The sequence below is a fragment of the Coturnix japonica genome, chromosome 38 (genome assembly GCF_054131305.1).
Source record: "Coturnix japonica strain WE chromosome 38, WE-NBRP24, whole genome shotgun sequence".
NCBI classification, from domain to species: domain Eukaryota; kingdom Metazoa; phylum Chordata; class Aves; order Galliformes; family Phasianidae; genus Coturnix; species Coturnix japonica.
The window spans coordinates 2,380,236-2,403,764 of record NC_140700.1 but is presented as its reverse complement, the minus strand read 5'-3'; the positions used below and the strand labels follow the sequence as shown (position 1 = coordinate 2,403,764).

General features: G+C 53.5%; 4 protein-coding genes across 8 annotated transcripts; 2 read left to right on the top strand and 2 right to left on the bottom strand.

Annotated features, from left to right (window-relative positions):
* Positions 1 to 1,324: 1,324 nt before the first annotated feature.
* On the bottom strand, positions 1,325 to 7,503 carry ADIPOR1 (adiponectin receptor 1). Its single transcript, XM_015884983.3, has 8 exons — positions 7,445 to 7,503; positions 7,139 to 7,319; positions 6,392 to 6,508; positions 5,719 to 5,890; positions 4,774 to 4,960; positions 3,485 to 3,672; positions 2,374 to 2,567; positions 1,325 to 2,124 (listed from the first exon to the last, which is right to left on the bottom strand). The coding sequence occupies exons 2-8, from the start codon at positions 7,283 to 7,285 to the stop codon at positions 1,996 to 1,998; spliced, it is 1,134 nt and encodes a 377-aa protein (XP_015740469.1). The 5' UTR covers positions 7,286 to 7,319; positions 7,445 to 7,503; the 3' UTR covers positions 1,325 to 1,995.
* A 209-nt stretch (positions 7,504 to 7,712) lies between these two features.
* On the top strand, positions 7,713 to 10,884 carry LOC107324716 (tetraspanin-18-like). 2 transcript variants are annotated; one of them, XM_015884984.3, is made up of 8 exons: positions 7,713 to 8,141; positions 8,423 to 8,501; positions 8,668 to 8,862; positions 9,350 to 9,424; positions 9,519 to 9,617; positions 9,802 to 9,981; positions 10,088 to 10,171; positions 10,387 to 10,884. In XM_015884984.3, exons 2-8 carry the CDS (start codon positions 8,445 to 8,447, stop codon positions 10,432 to 10,434), a joined length of 738 nt encoding a protein of 245 aa, XP_015740470.2. In that variant the 5' UTR covers positions 7,713 to 8,141; positions 8,423 to 8,444; the 3' UTR covers positions 10,435 to 10,884. The 2 variants fall into 2 exon arrangements, with proteins under 2 accessions (XP_015740470.2, XP_085383423.1); XM_085527297.1 differs by lacking the exon at positions 9,519 to 9,617 and having other exon boundaries at positions 8,011 to 8,141.
* On the bottom strand, positions 10,782 to 13,571 carry UBE2T (ubiquitin conjugating enzyme E2 T). 3 transcript variants are annotated; one of them, XM_015884988.2, is made up of 7 exons: positions 13,350 to 13,571; positions 12,777 to 12,905; positions 12,519 to 12,588; positions 12,193 to 12,298; positions 11,709 to 11,807; positions 11,404 to 11,487; positions 10,782 to 11,074 (listed from the first exon to the last, which is right to left on the bottom strand). In XM_015884988.2, the coding sequence occupies exons 2-7, from the start codon at positions 12,883 to 12,885 to the stop codon at positions 10,958 to 10,960; spliced, it is 585 nt and encodes a 194-aa protein (XP_015740474.2). In that variant the 5' UTR covers positions 12,886 to 12,905; positions 13,350 to 13,571; the 3' UTR covers positions 10,782 to 10,957. The 3 variants fall into 3 exon arrangements, with proteins under 3 accessions (XP_015740474.2, XP_015740473.2, XP_015740475.2); XM_015884987.3 differs by having other exon boundaries at positions 13,535 to 13,571; XM_015884989.3 differs by having other exon boundaries at positions 12,777 to 12,900; positions 13,535 to 13,571.
* Positions 13,572 to 13,951: 380 nt separating this feature from the next.
* On the top strand, positions 13,952 to 23,325 carry LOC107324692 (cryptochrome-1-like). Of its 2 annotated transcripts, XM_085527286.1 has the most exons (12): positions 13,952 to 14,046; positions 14,821 to 14,868; positions 15,623 to 16,046; positions 16,755 to 16,871; positions 17,281 to 17,428; positions 17,738 to 17,878; positions 18,282 to 18,452; positions 18,530 to 18,670; positions 20,432 to 20,583; positions 21,235 to 21,332; positions 22,240 to 22,350; positions 22,595 to 23,325. In XM_085527286.1, the coding sequence occupies exons 3-12, from the start codon at positions 15,634 to 15,636 to the stop codon at positions 22,690 to 22,692; spliced, it is 1,590 nt and encodes a 529-aa protein (XP_085383412.1). In that variant the 5' UTR covers positions 13,952 to 14,046; positions 14,821 to 14,868; positions 15,623 to 15,633; the 3' UTR covers positions 22,693 to 23,325. The 2 variants fall into 2 exon arrangements, with proteins under 2 accessions (XP_085383412.1, XP_085383411.1); XM_085527285.1 differs by lacking the exon at positions 14,821 to 14,868.
* The last annotated feature ends 204 nt before the right edge of the window (positions 23,326 to 23,529 follow it).

The window sequence follows — 23,529 nt, the reverse complement described above, 5'->3', positions numbered from 1 at the left end:
GCAAGATCCTGACCATAAGGTTCCTGTGTCCCATAGAAGTGACATTTTCCTCACCAGTTTCCACCACTTTGCCTGTCCTGCGGCCACTCCAGGACTGCTTGCTGCTCTGCTTCCTTGCTGTTCAGTGTTGTTGCTGCTGGTGTGTCATTTTTAAGCATCTTTAGCACAGCAGCCTTGTGTTTGTGAAGGCTTGTCTCGCTTTGCCTCTTACCTGGTTGCTGAGGTGAATTGTAAAGGATTGACTTGGTTTGTTACTCAGCCAGAGTGCTTGATCTGTTCCTAACTGAGATCCCAGACATGGAGGGGTGAGCAAATCCCTGGCAGGTGAGGGGAAATTAAAGCCGGATCCCTCATCAGTGCTGCGTCTCCCCTGGGTATCCAAATCTGCATGTTAATCAACAGATGTTTTCCTCTGCTCTTTATATAGATAGGATTAGCACACTGGGTGTTGTTCAGCACTGTGTGCCCAACTCTGATGGCCCTGTACCACTTTCCAGGCTGTGCGGGGTCAGGAGGTGACTTTATTGGGGCTGAGCAATCCCTGGCTGGGTGCAGGAGCCCCCAGCACCCCCAGCCTTTCCTGGGTGCTGTCAGGGGCTGGGCACGCAGCACCTGCTCCTTGGGGACCATATTTAAGCAGCACCCTGGACATCTTGAGTGATCTCTCCCAGCACTGTTTGGCTGGGAGCAGACTTTGGTGGGGTTGGGGCAGGGGGGTGGTGGTGGTGCAGGATTAGATGGGGCTCCATCTAAGCCTTGCATTTGGCAGTGCCCAAAGCCAGGCCAGGTCCAAACAGCTCCAAGAAGGGCCACCATGCACCCCCCCTCCCTCACCCTGTTGTGAGGTTACAACAGGCTTCAGCTTCTCAAGAAGAGCTTTATTCAGCTCAGCCCCTCCCCTCTAATCCCCTGTTGCCACACGGTCACTCACAAAGCTCTCTCTGCACAAGGGCAAGCCCCTGATGTGAGGTGCTGCCCTTTGTTGCTCCCCACATATTAACCAGGTTATAGGGTCTTTGCTGGCTGGCTGGGAGCCCTGCAGGGTGAGCTGACAGCTCTCTTCCCCTTGCTGTTCCGAGGAGGAAAGGCAGCAGGTCCTTCTGCCCTATAGCACACCATGCCTCCAGGGAAGGGTTTCCTGCCCTGTCATCTCCACAGCACCCACAAGTTTCCTGCTTTGCTGCTGTCCTGACTCACTCAGGGTAGGATGGAGACCACAGCTTGCAGGCAGCTCCCAGCTGTCCCTGACACACTCCTCAGGGTGCTCTCCCCAGGAGCCACTTCACCATCATAGCCCAAAAAACGAGACCGACACCACCAGCACGACACTGAACTACTGACCTCTTTATTTCAATCAGCTACAGCAGCTCTACATTCCCCTACAACACTGCCCTTCCTTCACTACCACAGACAGCGAGGGAGCCAAGTACACTGCGGTGGCAGCAAGTCTTCTTAAAGCTTAGTATTAAATATTAAATATTCTCTCATTTATGTTTACATTACTTTGTCAAGAAAACAAAAACAAAGACGATTAAAACTTAAGTTAGGTGAATCTGTGCCTGTGCCCTGGGCAGCAGCACCGGGCGTCACAGAGCTGCCCCCAGGAAGGCAGCTCTGCTGGGAGGGGTCTGTACAACCTCCAGCCCTGGGCCTGGTGCCACGCGAGTGCTTGGGAAGGGAGTGCTCAGCAGTGCTGGGAGCGGAGCACTGCAGCCTTTACTGGCAGAAATGGGCATGCCTGAACTGTGCTGCAGCCAGAACTCTGTTTGGAGGAGGAGAGACCTTAACAGCACCGCAGGGCCGGCCTCCCCTCAGCCCCAGCACATGGAGAAGGGGGGAAGGATTTGGTCGACGGAACTCTGCTAAAGAATTTTTTGTTCACTGTATAATGATAACAAATCCAACAACAACCCCAACCGGTTTTGAGTCTTCCTTTGATTTTAGCAAAGAGAGTTTAAAAAGCACTTAGGAAGCTTGTACTAAAATCAGGCGCTCTCAGAGGAGAGAGTCGTCTGTGCACCCCCCTTCGAGTCCGTAGCGAAACTCCTGCAGGTTGGACACGCCGTAGAAGTGGACAAAGGCTGCAGCCACCACGAGCACATGGAAGATCTGATGTGACTGGAACTGTGAGGAAGCAAAAAGCCCTTTGAGCCGGGTGGAAGCAGGCAGAACAGTGCAGGGAACAGAACAGCTGCCTCGTGCTGCTCCACCACCACCCCGGGACTAACTGCAGAGCCTCCCCTTCCTTGCTCCCTGGCAGCATCACCTGCACTGTGAGCCCAGCCACCTTCTCTCCATCTCAGAGATCCCTACCATCAATTCTCATCCTCTCAGCTCCCCATCAGGCACCCCATCACCCCTCACACAACTCACCCAGATGTCGAACTTGCCCGGGAAGAAGCGCTCTGGAATGCGGGCGGCATACAGCCCTGCACCCGTGATGTACATCACAGCCATGAGGAAGAACCAGCCCATCTGCCCGACTGTGGTGGCCTTCACAAACCCCTCGGCGATGGTGAAGTGCATGGTGGGCACCACACCGCTCAGCCCCAGCCCCAGAAAGACACCTGCAACAGAGAGGAGAGATCAGCAAGAGGGAGCACACGTGAGGAGCGCAGCCCTGCCAGCCCTGCTGCCGGAGTCATTTGTTTGTTGAAGCTGCTTGGAGCTCAGGGGAAGGTGCTAATTAGCAGCGTAGGAATTTCCAGCTGTCAAATTTAATTAGATCAGCAGAGGGCTGACAGCACCACAGCAGGATACCAGAGCAGAGGGCTGCGGTTTGTAGTGGCAGCAGGAAGGTGGCCCTGCAGCACCAGGCAGGGTTTGGCACTGCCACCCACTCGCTTTACGCTGCAGGAGCAAAGCAGCTCTGTCCCACAGCAGGCAGCTGTGATCTGTGCCAGCACACCCACACTAATGCTGTGTAGGTAATGGTGGGGCTGGGCTCAGCCCTGTTTCCTGCCTCCTCCTTGACACAGCACTGATGTGGGTGCACGTATAGAGGCCTGCCCTGCAGCCTCCAGGACAGCAGAGGTATGGCAGCATGCACTGTGGAGACCAGGAGGGAATCTGTCCCTCTCTGGATGAGCTGCAGCTCCACACTGCCAAACCACATCCAGGATAATGAGCCTCTGTGTGGCACAGCCTCAGGCTGCCCAGCCGCTGCTTATAGGGCTATTTCTAACCACCGCCTGCCTGCTCCAAACCTCAGCCTTGCTGAGTGCCAAGAGGAGCTCAGACCAGCCCTGCTCAGTGGAGGATGCAAATCTCCAGCACAGTGAGAGGAGGGAGGAAGCCTCCCTGCTACAGAACAGCGTGGTGCTCCAGGGGAATGAATGCTGCAGGTGCTGGGAGCTCTTTGCAGTGCCCTGGAGCTCTGCTCTAGCACAGAACCATCAGCACAACACAGTGGCTTCTTCCCAAAGTGCACTACAAGGCTCCTTCCTGGGGCTGGGGACTTGTGATGAACACATAGTGCTCCTACCTGCTCTCGTCTGCCGGTGCTTGGGGGTGGCAAACCGGTCCCACTGAGCAACAATGATGGCGGAGATGCCCAAGACGCAGACAATGGAGAGGTAGATGAGTCTTGGCTGTGGGGAGCAGTAGAACGAATAATAGAGCCAGGGGACGAAGCTCCCCATGATCAGCAGTGCAATTCCTGAATAATCCAACCTGCAGCCAGAGCAGAATGAGAGATACACGCAGGTGAGCCCCAAAGCCTGGCCCCTCCTGCATCACCTTGGCACTTAGTGCCATGCAGTCTGTCTGCACCCAAGCGGAGTTGCAGCCACCACCCCACGAGTATAACTGCATTGGACAACAGATTCAAGTCTCATCAGTGCAAAGAGAAACAGGAGAAGGGACCTGGGGCTTGCAGGGATGCAAGCAGAGCTGGCAGAGTGCAATGAACACTTGCTGTATATGCAGGAGCAGCACAGAGATGCTGTACGCTCAAACCACCATGACAAGGGGTGGGCATTAGTCCTTGTGCGTGTGGATTTGATTGCTCTCCCTTTGCAAAGTGCTATCGATCCAGGAACAATTTCACCACGGAAACACAGTCGGCTGCATTTCCCACTGCCACAGCAGCCTTGCAGGAACCCTCCCCAGCACACAAGGACATTCCTGCTCAGGGCAGGCAGCACAGTTTGTTCCAGACACAAGAGCCCATGGGATCTGGTGTTTGTGCATAGGAGATTGGCAGGATTTCCCAGCAAGCAGCACCCAAGTAAATGCCTTTGATAGACTTCAGTGAGCAAGGTCTCAGTTGAAAGCCTCGCTGCTGCTCTCCCTGTGCCATGGAGGCTGATGTGAACTTAACTTAAAGAGCAACGCTGACCTCAGAGACGAGCACTGGCCACTGCCCAGCATTTCCACTTTGCCGGGAATCCTGTTTGTTTTGCTTTTCAATTTGGTTTCAGTTCAAATTGGATCTGACTCAGAGCCTTTCAAAACATCCAGTAAACTGGAAGACCCACAGCTGCCCAGTGAGACCAGCACCGTTCCTCACTGTGCTGCTCTGAGAAGCACTGAGGCCATTCTCTCAGGTTCCTACAGGATCCCAGTCCTCATAGGCCCCATTCCCTGAGGGTATTAGAGCTGCTGCCAGATGCAAGGTGCTGAGATACAGGACAGAGCCATCCCAGACCCTGCTCCTTCTGAGCCCCACACTGCTCCCTTCCCCTGAGAACAAAACCTCAGTGAATGCAGCACTTGGAGGGGAAGTGCTGTGAGAAGTCAGAACATCCCGAGACCGCAGCGGTGCTGACTCACTTGGAAAAAGTCCGTGAGACCTTCTCTGAGTGACAGTAGACAGTGTGGAAAAGCCAGGAGAAGCTGAGGCACAGCACCGCCCCGAGGAAGAACATCCCGAACACAACCTTCTCCTGGAGAGGAGCCATGAAGTACATGTTGGGTCGCAGCATGGTCAGGATCCCCAGGCAGAGGAACAACACAAAACCTGCAGTATACACACAGCAAACGGGAAGTCAGACAGAGGAACATCCAGCATCGACAGAGGGAACACAACAGATGGAGGATCCCTGAGACAGGCTGAGCATGCTGGCAGCAGCACAGGGAAGGTGATAAGGGATACAGGGGGGGAAGAGGCCAGCATGGCAGGCACAGAATCAATGCCTGAGGGTCTCTGCCTTACAAACACGATGCCTCCTTAGTAGAGCAAAGAGCCAGGAGAATCACAGAGCCTGCACACATCCTGGCTTTCAAGGAGAGGTTTTATGAGACACTATTTTGCCCAGGACACATTTCTCCATCCCAGGAGCAGAAACAGCTGACCTACAAGTGCTGTGCAGTGGGAGCAGTCTGGCCACAGCACAGCCAGCTCCCGAAAACCCTGAGCCTCTGAGTCCCCATGCAGGCCAGAACTCTGTAGAATGTCCCAATCCATCTCCAAATGGGGCCATTGGCTCTTGAAAAGCATAAATGACACCACTGAGCTCAGGTCTCAGTGCTGCTGTGAGGAACTGTCCCTATTCTCCCTTCACTCTGAAGCCCAGGAGCTCCCAGCCACCAGCAACTGAGCTACCTCCACGTGCAGAACCAGAGGGGTACGTGATCCTAAAAGGAAGGCGGTGGGCATCAAGTAAATCCCTTGGAGCAAACCTGTCCTTCAGAGGCCGCCCTTTGCCTCAAGCATGGGGGCACAGCACACCTCCAGCCCTACAGAAGCTCTGAACAACCCCACAGCCCCCCCCTCACCTAGCAAGTGAGTCCAGATGTTGCCTGTCTCGGTGTGTATTCGGAAGATGCTCTTGAAGCAGGCTCGGAAGGACGGCATCGGAGGTCGGTGACCGTGCAGGAGGTAATCGTTGTCCTTCAGCCAGTCGGGCAGCACATCGTAAGGGATCACACGCCAGCGCCCTTCCCACACCTACAACAAACCAACTCGTGTTGGTGGCCACCAGGGCTGGTACCAACAGTGATACAGCCCAAAGGTTCAAGCTGAATCACCCTGGGAGCTCAAACTGCAGGTCTTGCCTACAGAAAAGGCCCCAAAACTCTCCTCTGGGAGAGGAACTTTGGCTTTCACAACACCCCGTGGAATCCCTTACACCACCCACATCCTGTGCTGCACTTCCACATCCCCTAAGGAGCTGCAGACAATGGGCAGCGTTTAACCCTTCAGCACACCGTGTCTGCTCCCAGCACTGGAGGATTCCCTTTAGTTTTAGTCCTAAAATGAAGCCTGGCTGACAGAACCGTGCAGGCCCTCATGTATTGCCAAACATGGTGACCACAAGCACCAGGTCTGAGCAGTGGCACCCAGCAGCATTTCAGCTCCCAGGCACTGACAATGAAGCTGCTGCTGCTCCTGAAGCCCAGCAGAGCTGAGCACAACCTCCAAAGGAGGGATCCCACGAAGCTCCCAGACCTTATACACAAACTCTTCCATCTTCTCCATGGCGTGATGAGCCTGCAGGGGCAGAGTCAGCACACGGACCACCTCCTCCTCTTCCTCACGGGCCACCGGGCACGGCGGGTCTTCAGCCTGGAGACAGAAACAACCCCAGAGGGAGAAAGAAACCCCAGAGGGAACCATGGGGGGCACAGGGACCCAGAGAGCAGCCGGGGCTCCCTCCCATCCCATGGGGTCGCCCAGGACCCATCGCTCCCCATCACTTATATAACTGGCTCCAGCCTCAACCCCGTCAGGATAATCCCAGCTTGATCCCGGTTTCAAGGTGGTTTTACAACGAGGGATTTTCATCCTTCCAACCAAACTAAAGGAGACCCCAGGGCTCAGCCTGGAGCCCCCCGGGGCACATTGAACGGCCTTTAGCAGCGTCATGAGCTACGAGCCGTTTGGGGCCCAAACCCTCGGGGCACAAACCGATCCCGGTTGGATTAACGGAGAATCACGGCACCGTTAAAGCTGGAAACGACCTCCCGGATCCCCCCATCCCGATCCGGTCCCTCCGCCGTTCCGAAGCATCCAATACATCCCCGTTATTGGGCACAGCGGCTCCTAACGCCCCAACCGGGCACATATGGGACACATACCGGGCACATACCGGACCATACCGGACCATACCGGTCTCATCCCGGTCACCCCGCCCGTCCTTTACCGATCCCGTCGTTAACCGGTCACACCGCCCCCCCCCCCGTTCCCGCTCCTTACGCTGCCGTTCCCGGCCGTTCCCCGCTCTCCCTTCTCGTCCAGCAGCGGCCCCAGCTCCGCCAGCTCCATGTGGGCCCGCTCCCTCCCGGTTGCCGTCAGCCCGTTGCCCTGAACGGCGGCGGCGGCGGCGGCTTTCCGGGACGCCATAACGGCGGAGACGATCGTGGGCTCCGTCCGCGTCCTGAGGAGGAAGAACGGAGTGAACGACACCGGAACCGACACCGGAACCGAACCGACACCGGAACCGAACCGACACCGGAACCGAACCGACCCGGCCCCGCGTCCCGGAGCGGCACCGACACTCACCGGCCGCTACATCCCGCGCTGGGCGGCGGCGGCGGCACCGGAAGCGACGCTGAGGGAACGGGCCGCTTCCGGCCTCCAAGCCCCGCCCCCATTGGGGTCTTGGAGAAATCGCGCTCTGATTGGCTGGAGCTGCTGCCTGTCTCTCTCCTCTCCCACACAGCCGCCCGCTGCGATTGGCTGAGCCTCACAGCTGATGGGAGACGCTCTAGCGCGGCGGCGCCGTCTCGCTGGTCGCGTCCTCTGCTGCCCCCTGCAGGCGGGGCGTGGAATTGCACGGGGTGCGCAGCGCCGGGGGGGCGCACCGGGAGGCACGGAGCGCAGCGCTGTCACCGCATCGACACGGCATGGACCGGACACACCGGCATCGTCCGTCCGTCCCCTGTCCGTCTGTCCCCCGTCCCGCTCTGTGTCCATCCCAGCGTTATCCGAGCTCCCAAAGGCGTCGAGTCCTCCCCCGCCATGTGCGGGCAGCCATAACCGATGCCCACGTTGCCCTCGGTGCCGGCTCGTCTTTCCGTCCAGCTTTAATTACCCCCGGTGTCTCCCCGCTGCCGGATCCGGTTCCCATCAATGATTCATACCGGGCTGTAGGACGGGGTTCCTCGGGCTCCACGCTGGGACCGGGGGGATTTTCCGACCTTTCTGGCATTAAATCGGTGCAGACGGTGGTTGGAGCTGAGCACCGTGTCCCCCCGGGGTGAGTGATGGGGCTCTGGGGGGGCAGAGGCAGCATGGAGCTGTGGGGTGTCGCCTAATGGGGGTCAGGAGCCCATCGGGGTGTGGGGAGGGGCAGAATCCCTTCCATGTGTGTATCCCGGCTCCCTGTGGCTGCTGCCCCATGGATGGAGCGCTCCGTTCCACCCCACAGCTGATCCAGGAGCACGGGATGCTCTGCCGGTCCCCTTCTATGGCAGCATCTATCTGAGCTCAGCCATCCCGGAGCCTGGAGCTGTCCCTACTGAGCTCTCCCCTCTGCAGGGATTAACGCCCCGGTGTCCCCATGGGTGTCCTGAGCTGCATGAAGTACCTGATGTTCATCTTCAACGTGCTGGTGTTTGTGAGTCCTGCTGGGGATGGAGGGCTGCAGGGTGCTCTGAGCCATAGAGCCAAGCGGTGCCATTCATGCAGAGCTGGGATGTGATGCTCGGGGTGGCAGCCAGCTGAGGGAGGGGACCCCAGCTCTGCCCCCATGGGGTTCCCTGTGTCCTTGCTGTGTCCCATAGGCCGGGGGGATCTGCCTGGTGAGCGTTGGGGTCTGGGTGGCTGCAGACCCGGCTGGTTTCCAGGACATCGTGGCTGCTAAACCTGTGCTGAGTGTGGGTGCCTACCTGCTGCTGGCTGTGGGCATCGCCCTCTCATTGCTGGGCTTCCTGGGCTGCTGCGGGGCACTGAGACGGAGCCGGCCGCTGCTGCTGGTGGTGAGTGAGGGGAAAACTGGGGTGCAGGGAGCTGCGGGGTGCAGGATACCCCTGGAGGAGCCAGAATCCCCCATCCTGGCACCATCAGCCTTCAACAAACTCCCCAATCCAATCTCCACCTTCTGAGACATTGAATTTAAAGCCTTTGTAAAGCACTGGGTAGACTTTTCTCCCTCTTTTCTCCCTCTTCTCTCCCTTTTTTCTCTCCTTTCTTTCTATAGGTTTGTCCCACATGGCATTTCTGATCCTTTTCCTTCCGTTCTGAGGACCACAAACCCTTTTATGAGCACAGGAACCACAATATCTTTGCCTTCTCCAGCCCCTGCCATGTTCTGCCTTACAGCTGTGGTGCTCAGAGATGCTCATTCCCTGCCCCACTGTCCCCATGCATGGGCAGGGCTGGTGGCAGAGGAGGGGAGGAGCAGCAGGAGCAAATTGCATGTGAACTGAGAATGATTTCTGACCTTTCTGTCCCGCTGCCTTCCAGTTCTTCATCCTGGTGAGCCTTGTCTTTATCACGCAGCTCGTTGGGGCCGTGCTCTTCCTGACGCACTTGAAGCAGGTACGGCTTCCCCTCAAGCTCTGGGTGGGTGATGGTGAGTGTGAGGCATCCCTGTCCCCATACCTGGTGCTCACACGTGGCTCTGATCCCATAGATCCGGCCAGAGCTCTTCCTGTCAGAGCTGCGAAGGAATTACTGCGGGGATGAGGGTGCTGAGGTCTTCTCTGTGGCTTGGAATACCCTCATGGTGACAGTGAGTGGCCAGGAGCCCCCCGATGGGGTGTGGAACACCCATGGGTGCTGCTCAGAGTGACTGTGACCACAGGGTTCTTATGGACCATAGGACTCATGCTGGGCTGTTCCCCCTTCCTCTATTCTACCTCCAAGCCAAGTCCTGCATTCCTACATGTGTCGATGGTGTTTCCCTTCCATTTCAGTTCTCCTGTTGTGGCGTTTTGGGGCCCGAAGACTTTGGGAATGGTTCCCATTTCCAGGAGCTGCACCCAGGGATGCCTTGGCCACGGGCGTGCTGTGCCCGGGATGGGCTCCTGCAGGCAGGAGAGCTGCTGGGATGGGAGCAGTGCCAGGAGAGGAGCCCTGGCTACATCCATGAGCAGGTATCCTGCCCCTCCACACTGCCCCCAACTGTCCTAGCCCTCTCTGAGCTCCCTGCAGCCGTATGGAGCACAAGGAATGCCTCCATCATCTCCCCCTCCTGCCCAGGGCTGCTTCCCCACCTTCAGCAAGACCTTGCAGAAGTACATCTCCGTTCCTGGGCTGTGCAGCTTGGCCGTGCTGGGCATTGAGGTACTGAGCAGAGCCGGAGGGGACAAGGCAGGTGGTGGGTCACCTCCTTTGGGTGCTCTGTTTGATGGTGGAGGAAGGGATGGTGCTTTGCCTTGCACAGATCTGGCACCTGGTTGGACCAGGAGCAGAGCACAGAGGTCTCATTCAGCTTCATTCTCCACCAATGTGCTGCTGTGGCAGGGAGCTGACCTGCTCCTTCCCTCCTTCTCTTCCAGATCTTCGCTATGTTCTTCGCCTTTTGCCTTTACTACAACTTTGACTGAGCAGGATGCTGGGAGCAGCTCTCCAGGCCACTGGCAGCACAGCAGAGATGAGCCAAATGCATTGGAAACAGCAGCAGGCAAAGATGCTGTTTTTCTTGCATATCTCAGCCCAGCTGTTCAGACCTCAGCCCTGTTCCACCCTAACCCAAACCCATTCCTCACATTACCCCCCTCCTCTGTATTGTCCCCCCTCCACCTCTGGGCCCTTTTTGTCCTTTCTCAGCCCTTCCCTCCCCCTGCTCTTCTTCTCTGTCCAGCTCCTGGAGATACAACCCAGCTGTGTTAAATGGTGTAACCTGCAAATGGAACCTAAGAGCTGCCTCTCTGGAAGCCTTACAAACCAGAAAGAGAAGCAAATTAAAGCTTTATTTTCTATAACATCTCAAAAAACCAAACGAACCAACTGCTAGGAAACAGAAACAATAAACCCTGCTGCTATTCCATATTAAACTATTTGATTATACCCACTTAAAATGGACACAGTGAAAGCAAAGCTGGCAGCCACATCAGGAACTAAACTCACTTAGGAGCCCATGCGAGGCTGCTTCTCCTTCTTGCTGATAGAGCTCCCTTTTCTTTTCTGCATGGCGGATCCATTGGTGCCTTTGGTTTCACTCTGGTTTGTTTTCTCCTCCAAAGCCTCCAAAGAAATAAGAAGTAACAGCTGTGAATCATTTAGTTTTAGGAGCCATTAGCACTGCTGTGCTAAGTCCTATCTGAACATGAGGCACAGCAGAACGTGCACTTAGAAACAGAGCTGAGGCAGAATGAAGGTTGAGTATCTCGGGGTTCTATCAGTCCTGCTCAACCTACAGACCTCCTGGGAGAGCACTGCAATTCAATGCCTCATTTACATGGAGGGAGCAATCGTTGCTGCCCCACACCACCTCTTCTCCCCCTCTGTGGCCATGGAAGGGGAATTAGATGAGGAATATTCACACAGCTGCAACAGTAAAGCCCATTTCTTACCCTCTTCTGTTGGCTCGCGTACTTCTCAGTCCACTCTTTGGCCTTTATTAAGAACTGCTGCTTGTTGTACTTGTACTCTGAGGACTAAAAGAGAAAGATTTGACTTTAGTATTAACAGACTGAACACTGGGGGGTTATTAACTCCTCTTGCAGCCCTGGCAGAAGGATTCCTGATCCCAGACCCAAACTGCTACACACACATCACTCAAAGCACACCATTCTGTTGCTCACATGAGTTTGCTTGAGCAAAGGCAACGCTCCACCCCACACCCACAGCCCCTGAAGCCTTAAAGGAAACCACATACTATGTCTGCCATGAGGGGGTCATCAGGGTTGGGCTCTGCCATCAGCAGCTGTATGGAGGTCAGTAGTGTGGAGATGTTGAGGGAAGGCCTCCATGCGCCCTGCAGGAGGAGAGGGGGAGAGAAGCAGCTGAGAGGAAGACCATTAGGATGCCTGGAGGAAGCTCGGAGCACTCAGAGCCCCATAGAAAACACACAGGCTGAGGCCTCTCAGAGGGAGCTGATGGAACCACAGGCTGTGCCGGCCCATTTTCAGAGGGCTGCCTTCCCACCACAATCCTTAAAGCCTTGGAAGCTTATACAGAGCAAAGAAGGTCAAGTTCTAATCCCTAAACAAAGGAGAGGCCACACAAAAACTCCACTGCTGCTCTCCTGTGTAAATAAGTCAGTAGCAAACAGACATTCAATCAGGCTTTTACAAGAAAAAGATAAGGAGCTCATTATCCTCCTCAGGCTCATTTACTGCGCCCAAGCAGCGCTATCTTACCTTTGGTGGTAACTTAAGAACATCCAGACAAATCCTTCCAGCAGAGTCGATGTTAGGATGATAAATAGGGGTCAGAAAGCGAATCTTTGGGGGCTCAAACGGGTACCTTGAAGAGATCAGCATTAAGAAACAGAGCATGATATTCATACCCCAGTTATGCCATTAATCCTTCCATACAGCAGGTATCGAAGTGACATCCCATCATCACACATCCAACGCATGGAATCCATTCAGCCAGGGATAACAATTACAGGGGGGGGAGGCTGAAGGAAAGACCTCACATCAATGCATTCACTCGGCATTAAAGAGAATCATTACACACTCACCTTTCAGGCACAACCACCTCCAGGTCGAATATCCCTTTCTCATAGGGTGTCTCTGGAGCTCCAATGATCTCTTTGCAAACAAACAATATCACAAGCATAAATACTGCATTCAGAATGATAGGAATTCAGCCAACCATCCCATCTATAACACTCTGTAACACTACTTACAGCTGGAGAGAACCCCCCCACATCCCACCCCACTGCACAGCGTGTACCAACCCAATGCAATGCCCCATCCCCCCCCCCCCCAACACCTACGTGCCCGTAGCTCGTCCATTCTCGCTCCGTTCTGCCAGCAGCTGATACCGGGCGGCGGCTCCGTGCTCAGCAATGCCAGTTCCCTGCTCAGCCGGGATGCTCTCTGCATGCTGCGGGTATGAGGCTGCCCTTAAGGAACCATAGGAAGGGCTGGGTTGGGACATGGCCTTAAGGACCCCCCCATAGGGCAGGGCATCCCCCCCCACATAGGGCAGGTACCCCCCCACATAGGGCAGGGCATCCCCCCCCATAGTGTAGGCACCCCCCCCCCAATAGGGCAAGGCATCCCCCCCCATAGGGCAGGTACCCCCCCACATAGGGCAGGGCAGGTACCCCCCCACATAGGGCAGGGCACCCCCCCCCATAGTGTAGGCACCCCCCCCCCATAGGGCAGGGACCCCCCACCCAATAGGGCAAGGCATCCCCCCCCATAGGGCAGGTACCCCCCCACATAGGGCAGGGCAGGTACCCCCCCACATAGGGCAGGGCATCCCCCCCCCCATGGGGCAGGGACCCCCCATAGGGCAGGGCACCCACCCCCATAGGGCAGGGCCCTTATGCCTCCCCACTCACTGCAATGGGGGCCTGTTGACTTCAACCCCCTCCCAAGGCCTTTCCTTCGGCCCAGCTCACACCACGGCCTACCTCAGTGACCGACCCCCCCCCACTATAAGCCCTGCCCCCCCTCCAAGCTGACCCCCCCCCCCAAGGCGACCCCCCCCCTAAGTCTTCTCTCCCCCCCCAGCCCCGCCGCCCACCCAGCAACGGGAGGAGACGCTGCCCTCTAGCCCCGCCCCCTAGCGAATATACGAGCGCTGATTGGACGCCGTTCAGCTCCTCCCACCCAGCGGCGGCATTTCGAATCCGAAAGGGGCGGCGCGCACTGATTGGCTGAGATCAGCTGGCGGGAAATAAGCCACGCCCCCCCCCCCCCCGAGTGGAGGGGGAAAGCGCGCCATGTGGGCGTGGCTTACGGAGACTCCGCCCACAACCGGGGGGCTCCGGGACGGGATGGGATGGGATGGGATGGGGTTAGAGGGGGTTAGAGGGGTTAGGTGGGGTTGGATGGGGTTAGAGGGGTTAGAGGGGCCGGGCCCTGTCCCACCCCGCCCCCCGCCTCCATGGGAGCTCAGCAGGGCGGGCACAGCTCTACCGGCCCCCCGTGTCCCCCCCCCGCAGTGTGTTGCATAAGCGGCCCCGTTGCCTAAAGTCGAGTCGCTCTTCGTGTCACCCCAGGGCACAGCGGGGCCCGAGGAGGAGGAGGAGGGAGGTGAGCAGGGCTCCGGAGCGGGGAGGTAACGCGGGGTAACCGGGGGCGGTGCATTGGTTCCATGGGGTGACAGCAGCCCCAGGTCCTCAGACACAACGTTTTTATGGCTTCATGTGCGTACAGCACCAAAGGAAACGCAGTTCTGTAGCTGTGAAGTCGCTCTGTCAGCGTGTGTGACTGAGAGCTCTTTGCAGCTGTTGGAATAGCCGCGATAATAAATAGGAGGCATTACTTTCGGAGCAGCCAATGGGGTGTAGAAACGCGATTCGATGCGGGGGGGATATCAGCCCTCTAAAAAGCTCCCAGGAAGGAGAACACGATCAGCAATAACGTCTCGGTGATCCCTATTGTGTCCCTTCCAGCTTAGGGTTATTCTATAGTAATTAGTGATGTGTGTTTAATTGGTGGTTTTGCTCTTCTGGCCGTGAGAGGGCAATATATGAACAATAATCGCTGCACAAACACGTGGGTTTCCCAACCCATCCCATCATACCAGCTCCACATTCCTCAGCACAACATCCCCACCTCCCTGGAGCCCCTGCAGGGATGGTGATCCCATTGGGCAGCCCATACCAGCACCAGGTCCCTACACCCTCCCCACACCCTACCAGGGTAGGGAGGAATTTCTCCTTATACCCACCCCAAACCTGAAGTTGGGGCCGCGGTGCTCAGCACAGCCCTTGCAGACACCCTGCTCTGTGCTTTGCACGTCATTCTCTGCCCCACGTGCCAGGCATTGGCACTCTGCTTTTCCTGTTCTTCCATGGCATGCAGTCGGTGCTGGGCTCCTTCCTGGTGTGCACCGTGAGCTCCTCAGTGCCTGTGAGTTGGTGGCTGTGGGTCTATGGGGCGCTCAATGGGCTGTTACAGCTGTGGGGGCTTTGGGGTGGTGGGCACTGTGTGGGGTTGGCAGAGCTGCCTCACCACCGTGGCTGTTTAGGAGGGCGTAGGTTTAGGTTAGAGGTAATTGCTTCATCCTGTGCTCATCCATTGCCTCATGGTTCTATGGGTGGATGCTTGGAACAAGCAGCAGGTTGGCATAAACCCAGGGGGTGACGGGGCTCCTTGCTGCTGCTCACTGAGTGCATCCCTATGAGCAGGGCTGGGAGGAGTGTGGGCTAAAGGCTCTGCCCTGAGCTCCCCCAGCCCTCAGGTCAGCTGCAATGCTTCAAAGGGTGATGAAGGATGGGAGCTGATGGCCTCACGTTGCTCCAGGACAGGGTCAGGTTGGGCTTTGGGAGACATTTCTTCTCCAACAGAGCAGTGATGTGTTGGCACAGACTGCCCGGGGCGGGGGGGGGGGGTTCAGAGAGCTGTGGCACTGAGGGATGTTTCTATGGGCACACAATATGGGGGTTGGAAGGGACCCCTGGGGGTTTCCTGCCCAGCCACCTACGATGACCATAAATGCAATGAGATCCTTTCAGAGCCTTCTCCTTCTCCTCCTTCTCCTTCTCCTTCTCCTTCTCCTTCTCCTTCTCCTTCTCCTTCTCCTTCCCCTTCCCCTTCCCCTTCCCCTTCCCCTTCCCCTTCCCCTTCCCCTTCTCCTTCTCCTTCTCCTTCTCCCTTCCCACAGCTCTGGGCAGGATGAGGCACCACACCATCCATCTCTTCCGTAAGGGCCTTCGGTTACATGACAACCCAGCTCTGCTGGCTGCACTGCAGTCCTCTGAGGTCGTCTACCCCGTCTACATCCTGGATAGAGCCTTCATGACGTCCGTCATGCACATAGGAGCCTTGAGGTGGCATTTCCTGCTGCAGTCCCTGGAGGATTTGAGGAGCAGTTTGTGCCAGCTGGGTTCCTGTTTGCTGGTCATTCAAGGAGAATACGAATCAGTTGTCAGAGATCACGTCCAGAAGTGGAACATCACACAAGTGACTCTGGATGAGGAGATGGAACCCTTTTACAAGGAGATGGAAGCCAACATTCGGGGTCTGGGAGAAGAGCTGGGCTTCGAGGTGCTCTCATTGATGGGCCACAGCCTCTATAACACCCAACGGTACGTGGTTGGCCTACAGACCAATGGGGCATCTCCATAAAGGTTTGTTTGACAGTTAGCAAACAAAACATAGGGAAGGTGGAGGATCTCAGTCCCTGATGAGTTCCTTTTGAGAAGATGGGGCCCTCTGAGGCATTGGCTGGAGATTGACAGAAGGAGCTTCAGTGGTTCACAGGTTTTGGGATGCTGGTTCTCATTCAAGCCAAAGAAATCTGTTGTTATTTCCCCCTTTAAGCCTTTCCATTAACTAAACAGCAGGTGAAATTCACTAACACGTGGGAATGGTCTGATGGTTGGATGGGTCTTTTCCAGCCTTAATGATTCTATGATCCTACATTCAAAGGACTTTTGTATGCATCCTTCTGTCTGGCTTTAGGGATCTATCTAATCAACTTTCACTGGTGTGTGGATAATTGTGGGTCCGTGGAGTTATTCACAGCTGAAAGGCAGCAGATAATGAAGGGATGATGATAATGATAAGGAGGTAATCATTAGAACAGACTTAACACCTCGCCCTGAAAAGCCTTTAATTGGTGTGAATCCACAGATAGATGTGATGTTCCATATTGAATTCAAGCCATCTGTTCCCACTGGTGGTTGCTCCACAGACTGGGGCTGTTACTGTGCTGTCAGCTCCCCATGCACCCACAGCTCCAGTTTCCTTCTTGATCCATGTTCCCACAAACACTGATTTTATTTCATGTATAGGATTTTGGAGCTGAATGGTGGGACTCCCCCACTGACATACAAGAGGTTCCTTCGCATCCTTGCACTGCTTGGGGACCCAGAGGTTCCTGTTCGAAACCTCACAGCTGAGGACTTCCAGTAAGTAGGACCCAACAGGGCACCTATAGGGCCTTCCTCTGCCAAATGAGTGGGGTCAAACGATAACAGGGACTTTTAGAAGTTATATGGCATTGCTTTTGTGCATGGAGGGTTATTAATGTGGTAACGCTGTTGGGAGAGCAGATGGGAGTGGCATAGTGTGAAGGTGTAAAGCTTTCATAGGGTGCATTGAGACGAACTTCTCATGCATATGAAGGTTGAGTGGCCAAGAAATTCCAGGTCTCTTTCACCACATGTCGCTGCTCACCAGCCTTGTGGGTTGGTCCCCCGTGGAGCATCAGCTCGGGGTTTCTGGCTGTGCTTTGGCTCCCCTGTGCCACAACAGAGGAGGTCTTGGTGTGTGAATGGGGACTGGTTCCTGGCTCGGGTTCCCTCTCTTTTGCATTAGGAGGTGCAGCCCCCCTGAGCTGGGCCTGGCTGAGCGCTACGGGGTCCCTTTGCCCACGGATCTGAAGATACCCCCTGAGAGCATCTCCCCATGGAGAGGAGGGGAGAGTGAAGGGCTGCATCGCTTGGAGCAGCACCTGGCAGACCAGGTCCATCCTGATGGCAGGGGGTTGTGTGGGTGGGCTGAGGTTGGGGCCACCCAATGGTGTGTGGTTGGGGCTGGACTGCAAGAAACCTGTTGGCTGTGGCCTCCAGTTCCTGCTGATGGTTTGCCCTCTGAGCAGCTCCACCTTGGGATTCTGTTGTTCTTGATGGGAGGATGGAGGTCGGAGTATTTCCCCTGTGTGTGTGTGTGTGTTGCACACTCATAAGCCAACAGCCAAGAGCCCATCCTTGTCCATTGGCTGGATGTTTCTCACCTTGCTCTGCTGGATCCTTGATTTCTGTTCTCATTTCAGGGCTGGGTGGCAAGTTTCACCAAACCAAAAACAATCCCGAATTCACTGCTTCCAAGCACCACCGGCCTCAGCCCCTATTTCAGCATGGGCTGCCTGTCAGTCCGCAGCTTCTTTTATAGGCTGTCAAACATTTATGCTCAGGTAAGGGAAAAATGGGCCACAGTCAAGCAAATCTAATGCTTCTGAGGCTGGTGTTTAACCCTCTTGGCAGAGAGGTGATGCAAATAATGCAGCTTTGCCACAGTCTTCTTGCAGCATCCTATGAAGCCAGACGTGCAGTCAGCATGCTGATGAATGTATGTTTAGTTTATGAAATCCCTACCTGATACCTTTCTGGAAGGCAGATGGAGAAAGCTGAAGATAAAAGGAGGTTGAACAGAATTCAGCTTTGGTACAAAAAGAATTGCTTCAGGTTGTTGGTTTCATGGGGAACCTCTGTGGTGGAGGCAGCCATGTGGTTCAGATCAATGTTTCTTCTATGGGCATCACAAAATGAATGAAACTGAATGAGGGAACAGAAGCGTTGATCTCCGAGTCTTTGCAGGCCAAGCACCACTCCCTGCCTCCTGTGTCACTCCAAGGGCAGCTGCTGTGGAGGGAATTCTTCTATACGGTGGCATCAGCAACACCAAACTTCACCAAAATGGCCGGGAATCCCATCTGCCTCCAGATCCGTTGGTATGAGGATGCTGAGAGGCTCCACAGATGGAAAACGGTAACGAGATGTGTTTCCATGATGACTGTGTTTTGTCTTGGATCATACGGGAGAGCTGACTTTGATTTCTGCCTCAGGCTCAGACCGGGTTCCCGTGGATTGATGCAATCATGACCCAGCTGCGACAGGAGGGCTGGATCCACCACCTTGCCCGGCACGCTGCCGCCTGCTTCCTGACCAGGGGGGACCTTTGGATCAGCTGGGAAGAGGGCATGAAGGTTCGCTTCTGGTTTGGGGTTTTCTCTTTTTGTTTGGTGCTTTGGGATTCTCTGACACCAGGTCCTGCTGGAGCTTCCTTCCAACAAACTGTTGCTGCAAAACGTTCCATGTGTGCACAGGATCCTGACCAGCACAGGGCGAGCTTCAACCTGCACCTACCAGCCTGTATTTGTTGGTTGTTTGGTGGTTGTTGTTGGCAGGTGGTTGGTTGGTTGATGGTTGATTAGTGGTGGTTGATTGGTTGGGTGACGGTTGATGGTTGGTTAATGGTGGTTGATTGTTTGGGTGATGGTTGGTTAATGGTGGTTGATTGGTTGATGGGTGGTTAGTGGTGGTTGATTGGTCGGTTAATGGTGGTTGATTGTTTGGGTGATGATTGGTTAACAGTGGTTGATTGCTTGTGTGATGGTTGGTTAGTGGTGGTAGATTGGTTGGTTGATGGTTGTTTAATGGTTTGTTGATTGGTGGTTGGTTGATTGATTGATGATTGTTTAATAGTTGGTTGATAGTTGTTTAGTGGTGGTTGGTTGGTTGATGATTGATTAGTGGTGGTTTAATGGTGGTTAATTGTTTGGGTGATGGTTGGTTAATGGTGGTTGATTGCTTGTGTGATGGTTGGTTAGTGATGGAAGATTGGTTGGTTGATGGTTTAATGGTTAGTTGATTGGTTGGTTGATGGTGGTTGATTGGTTGGTTGATGATTGTTTAATGATTGGTTGATGGTTGTTTAGTGGTGGTTGGTTGGTTGATTGGTTGGTTGATGGTTGTTTAATGGTTGGTTGATTGGTGGTTGGTTGATGGTGGTTGGTTGGTTAATGGTTTAATGGTTGGTTGATGGTTGATTAGTGGTGGTTGATTGGTTGCTTGATTGGTTGGTTGATGGTTGGTTAATGGTGGTTGATTGGTTGATGGGTGGTTAGTGGTGGTTCATTGGTCGGTTAATGGTGGTTGATTGTTTGGGTGATGATTGGTTAACAGTGGTTGCTTGTGTTATGGTTGGTTAGTGGTGGTAGATTGGTTGGTTGATGGTTTAATGGTTAGTTGATTGGTTGGTTGATGGTGGTTGGTTGGTTGATGATTGTTTAATGGTTGGTTGATTGTTGTTTAGTGATGGTTGATTGGTAGTTTAGTGGTGGTTGATTGGTTGGTTGATGGTTGTTTAATGGTTGGTTGATTGGTTGGTTGATGGTTGTTTAATGGTTGGTTGATGGTGGTTGATTGGTTGGTTGATGATTGTTTAGTGATGGTTGATTGGTAGTTTAGTGGTGGTTGATTGGTTGGTTGATGATTGTTTAATGGCTGGTTGATGATTGTTTAGTGATGGTTGATTGGTAGTTTAGTGGTGGTTGATTGGTTGGTTGATGGTTGTTTAATGGTGGTTGATTGTTTGGGTGATGGTTAGTTAGTGGTGGTTGACTGGTTGTTGGTTGCTTAATGGTGGTTGATAGTTGGTTAATGGTGGTTTATTGCTTGGGTGATTGTTGGTTAATGGTGGTTGACTGGTTGGTTGATGGTTGTTTAATGGTGGTTGATTGGGTGATGGTTGGTTAGTGGTGGTTGATTGCTTGGTTGTTGGTTGTTGATCAGTTGCTGGTAGTTGGTTGGTCAATGGTGGTTGGTTGGTTGATGGTTGTTGGTTGGATAGTGATGGTTGGTGGTGGTTGGTTCATTGGTTGGTGGCTGTTGTTGGGCAGTTGTGTTTTTACCCATGCAGGCAGCCATCTCAGAGGTGTTTTTCTCTTCCTGTCCCCAAAACGCAGGTGTTTGAAGAGCTGCTTTTAGATGCTGACTACAGCATCAACGCAGGGAACTGGATGTGGCTGTCAGCCAGTGCCTTCTTCCACCAGTACACACGGATCTTCTGCCCAGTCCGTTTCGGGAGGCGCACAGACCCAGAGGGGGAATACATCAGGTAGGGCCACGCACAGCACGGTGCCATCTACTCAGTGCTGCTGCTCTGACAGCAGGAGCTGGGGAACTCAACCTGCACAAAACACAACGTCTGTAGTTTATTTAGCATGGGAGGGAACCCCAAAGGCTGTGAGTATGTAGGTGATGACTGAGCATGGAACTGTGTTGGGTTGTGAGTGCCTGCAGACTCACAGGAGCGTCCAGTTGCTGGGAGAACACCAGGCGTGCTCCACTCCATGTTGTCAGCTGTGGAAGTTAATGAGCTTCTTAAGGAGTCCATCTCTCCCAGGCATGTGTGCTGAGCCTTATTAACATGTCAGTGTTAATGGAATGCCCAGCTGGCTTTGCTGACAATAGGACATTAGGGTTCTGTCCTAAGCTGTGCTTGTTGGAGCAAAAGTTAACAGTGAAAATAATTATGGATGAAGTCATAACTGAAGTAATGCTTAAATCAACCCCATTACGCATTTGTATGAAGTTCAGTGGTGGACACAGAGCAGGAATTGCATGAAATGCTTCAAAACTCCCCTATAGTGTTCAACACCAGCAAAACCACCAAGAATGAATGCAGCGTAGGTTGGATTGCTCTTCAATGTGTGGGTATTTGCCTGCAGGATTGTAATAAAAACCTTTAGTTCTTCTCATGCTGTAGGAAGTATTTACCTATCCTAAAGAACTTTCCCTCTAAGTACATCTACGAGCCCTGGACGGCCTCTGAAGAGGAGCAGAAGCAAGCAGGATGTATCATAGGTAGTTTGGATGCTGTGCTCATGATTTTGTGGTTGATAACTGTTAAAAATAATAATGGGTGTGCAATGGAAGTGCCACACTTCCACCACCAGTGCTACATTGATCTTTTGTCTGTGGATTCACCCAGCAGCCCATTCTAAATGCATCCGTTTGGTTTGATGGCGGTGGTTGCAATTCTCACTGAGTCCCCAAAGTGCTCATCACAGATTTTGGATGAAGTTTTAATCTTCCTGCATTTCATCCTTGGAAACAGTGGGTCGCATTGGTGCATGTTACCAAAAAGTGATGACATGAATAAGGAATGATTGTGGAGCAAGGGGTTATTTTACCCTGCTGAGGGGTCTTAGGAAAGTCCTGTGAGGAGACATGGTCAAATTGTTGAGTTGAATTGCAACTCAATTGGAGTGCTGTGCATTCAATCTGAAAATGGAGTGATAAACGTGCCAAAAAATGGATGATTTTCTTTTTTCCCCAGCAATCTCAAAACCTCTTCTCAATTCCTTTATCAAAACAGAAAGCAAGGCTGCATGGAGACATTTGGCTGTGTCCTTTAATGGCACTCAAGGTCCATTTATCCAGTGGCATCCTGTTTGTTATCATTGCCTCTCAAATAAATGGCAGATTGGGCCATATTTGCAGCATCAGATCGTTCTTAAATTGCCAAATAAAGAATTGAAATTGGCAGCTCTGAGCTCCAAATCTCTTTTGATTTTCACATTTCTTCTCTTCATTTGCCAGCAGTCTGGTGAAACTGATTGTAGAAAACTCTGCTTTTTCTTGTTTTGATTTTTAATTGGGACAAATTGTATCCTCCATGCCTTCCATGAGTTGCTCCATAAAGAATTGGCTTTGGTGTAAACCCAGTGAGACACCCTTGCTAAGTCCTGCCAACTCTCTGTTGTGCCAGGTCGGGATTACCCCTTCCCAATGGTGGACCACAAGGAGGCCAGTGATCACAACCTGCAGCTGATGAAGCAGGTCCGAGAGGAGCAGTACAGGACAGCCCAGCTCACCAGAGGTAATAAAGACCTCTGTGCTTTCTGCAGCTGGGAGGTTGCACATTGATACCTACCAACCCTGTGGGATGAACGTTGTTGTGATTGCTCTGGAGATGTGGAAAGCCAAAGCTTGAGAAGCTGAGTGCCTGTACATGGATTTTCTGGCATAAGTGGGAGCTTTACCTGCTGCTGTCAATGCTGCCTTTTGCTGCATTGAGGTCTGAAAGGCTGCAAACTTTTATTCTCCCTTCCTTCTTGCCACAGATGATGCGGATGACCCCATGGAAATGAAGCTGAAGCGGGACCTCTCTGAGGAAAACTTACCAAAGACAAAAGCAGCCAGGATGACAGAGCAAGCCTAGATCCCATTGAGGGGGTTACCCTCTGGGGACAGAGGAATGGCAGAAGGGAGAAGCCATCCGAGCAGGAGGAGCAGCACTCCATGCATGAATTGACCACCAGCAAAAGCTTTGTACCTCCCACCTATTTGTTACTGCTGTTATCTGGAATGACTTTGCTAGATGGTGGCTTTAGTAGTCATTTACTGCAGCTGTAGGCAGTGGATGTGTTTATGTTTTGCTATTATTCAAATCCACTCGGTGTCCATGTGTCTTTATGAATAGTTTTAATGACAAACACCACCCTTTCCATTGCAACAGATACACATGGATTTAAGGCTAAATTGCCTCTCCTGGGTAGAGAGGCAAATTTTAAGGGCATTGTTGTACAGTTTATCAGTGGGTCGGGGCTGATGTCCTTCTTGTCTTCTTCCTCTAGAGCTGTGGGGTAGATATTAGTCCTCTCATGTAGCACATGTTAAAATTCCCCCCTCCATTGAAATGGCTCCTCCTGAAGTATCACAAGGCTGAGTAGCCTGTTTTCTTTGTTATGGTTGGGGTTCTGGCAGGGGTCAGAGGAGAGGGGTGGGTTTTCATCACTGTGGGTATCACTTTTGTTTATAAAAGGAATAAAACTTATTTCTGACGTGACAAAAACATGAGGTCTGTAGGTTAATCTGTTGTCACAATTGGTGCCCATCTGCCCTCATTGGAATGAAGACAACTATTGCATCAATCCCACATGCCCAGACTCCTTCACTCTGGAGGCATCCATGGACCACTGCAGAAGCAGCCTGTGAGCCCCATGAACCGGGGGTGGGTGTTTTCTTACAGTAAATACAAAAGGACCATCAGATAGAT

What these genes read in the sequence shown, in the direction of transcription:
- UBE2T (XM_015884988.2), bottom strand. Translation starts at nt 12,885, where the DNA reads ATGCAGAGAGCATCCCGGCTGAGCAGGGAACTGGCATTGCTGAGCACG. An exon ending in AATGGACGAGCTACGGGCAC is followed by an intron (nt 12,589 to 12,776) that starts GTAGGTGTTGGG and finishes TTGTTTGCAAAG; the next exon opens with AGATCATTGGAGCTCCAGAG. An exon ending in TTCTTAAGTTACCACCAAAG is followed by an intron (nt 11,808 to 12,192) that starts GTAAGATAGCGC and finishes CTCCTCCTGCAG; the next exon opens with GGCGCATGGAGGCCTTCCCT.
- ADIPOR1 (XM_015884983.3), bottom strand. Translation starts at nt 7,285, where the DNA reads ATGGCGTCCCGGAAAGCCGCCGCCGCCGCCGCCGTTCAGGGCAACGGG. An exon ending in CATCTGGACTCACTTGCTAG is followed by an intron (nt 4,961 to 5,718) that starts GTGAGGGGGGGG and finishes TGTATACTGCAG; the next exon opens with GTTTTGTGTTGTTCCTCTGC. An exon ending in GCACCGGCAGACGAGAGCAG is followed by an intron (nt 2,568 to 3,484) that starts GTAGGAGCACTA and finishes TCTCTGTTGCAG; the next exon opens with GTGTCTTTCTGGGGCTGGGG.
- LOC107324692 (XM_085527285.1), top strand. Translation starts at nt 15,634, where the DNA reads ATGAGGCACCACACCATCCATCTCTTCCGTAAGGGCCTTCGGTTACAT. An exon ending in AGCCTCTATAACACCCAACG is followed by an intron (nt 16,047 to 16,754) that starts GTACGTGGTTGG and finishes TTTCATGTATAG; the next exon opens with GATTTTGGAGCTGAATGGTG. An exon ending in CTCACAGCTGAGGACTTCCA is followed by an intron (nt 16,872 to 17,280) that starts GTAAGTAGGACC and finishes CTTTTGCATTAG; the next exon opens with GAGGTGCAGCCCCCCTGAGC.
- LOC107324716 (XM_015884984.3), top strand. Translation starts at nt 8,445, where the DNA reads ATGGGTGTCCTGAGCTGCATGAAGTACCTGATGTTCATCTTCAACGTG. An exon ending in GCCGGCCGCTGCTGCTGGTG is followed by an intron (nt 8,863 to 9,349) that starts GTGAGTGAGGGG and finishes GCTGCCTTCCAG; the next exon opens with TTCTTCATCCTGGTGAGCCT. An exon ending in GGAATACCCTCATGGTGACA is followed by an intron (nt 9,618 to 9,801) that starts GTGAGTGGCCAG and finishes CTTCCATTTCAG; the next exon opens with TTCTCCTGTTGTGGCGTTTT.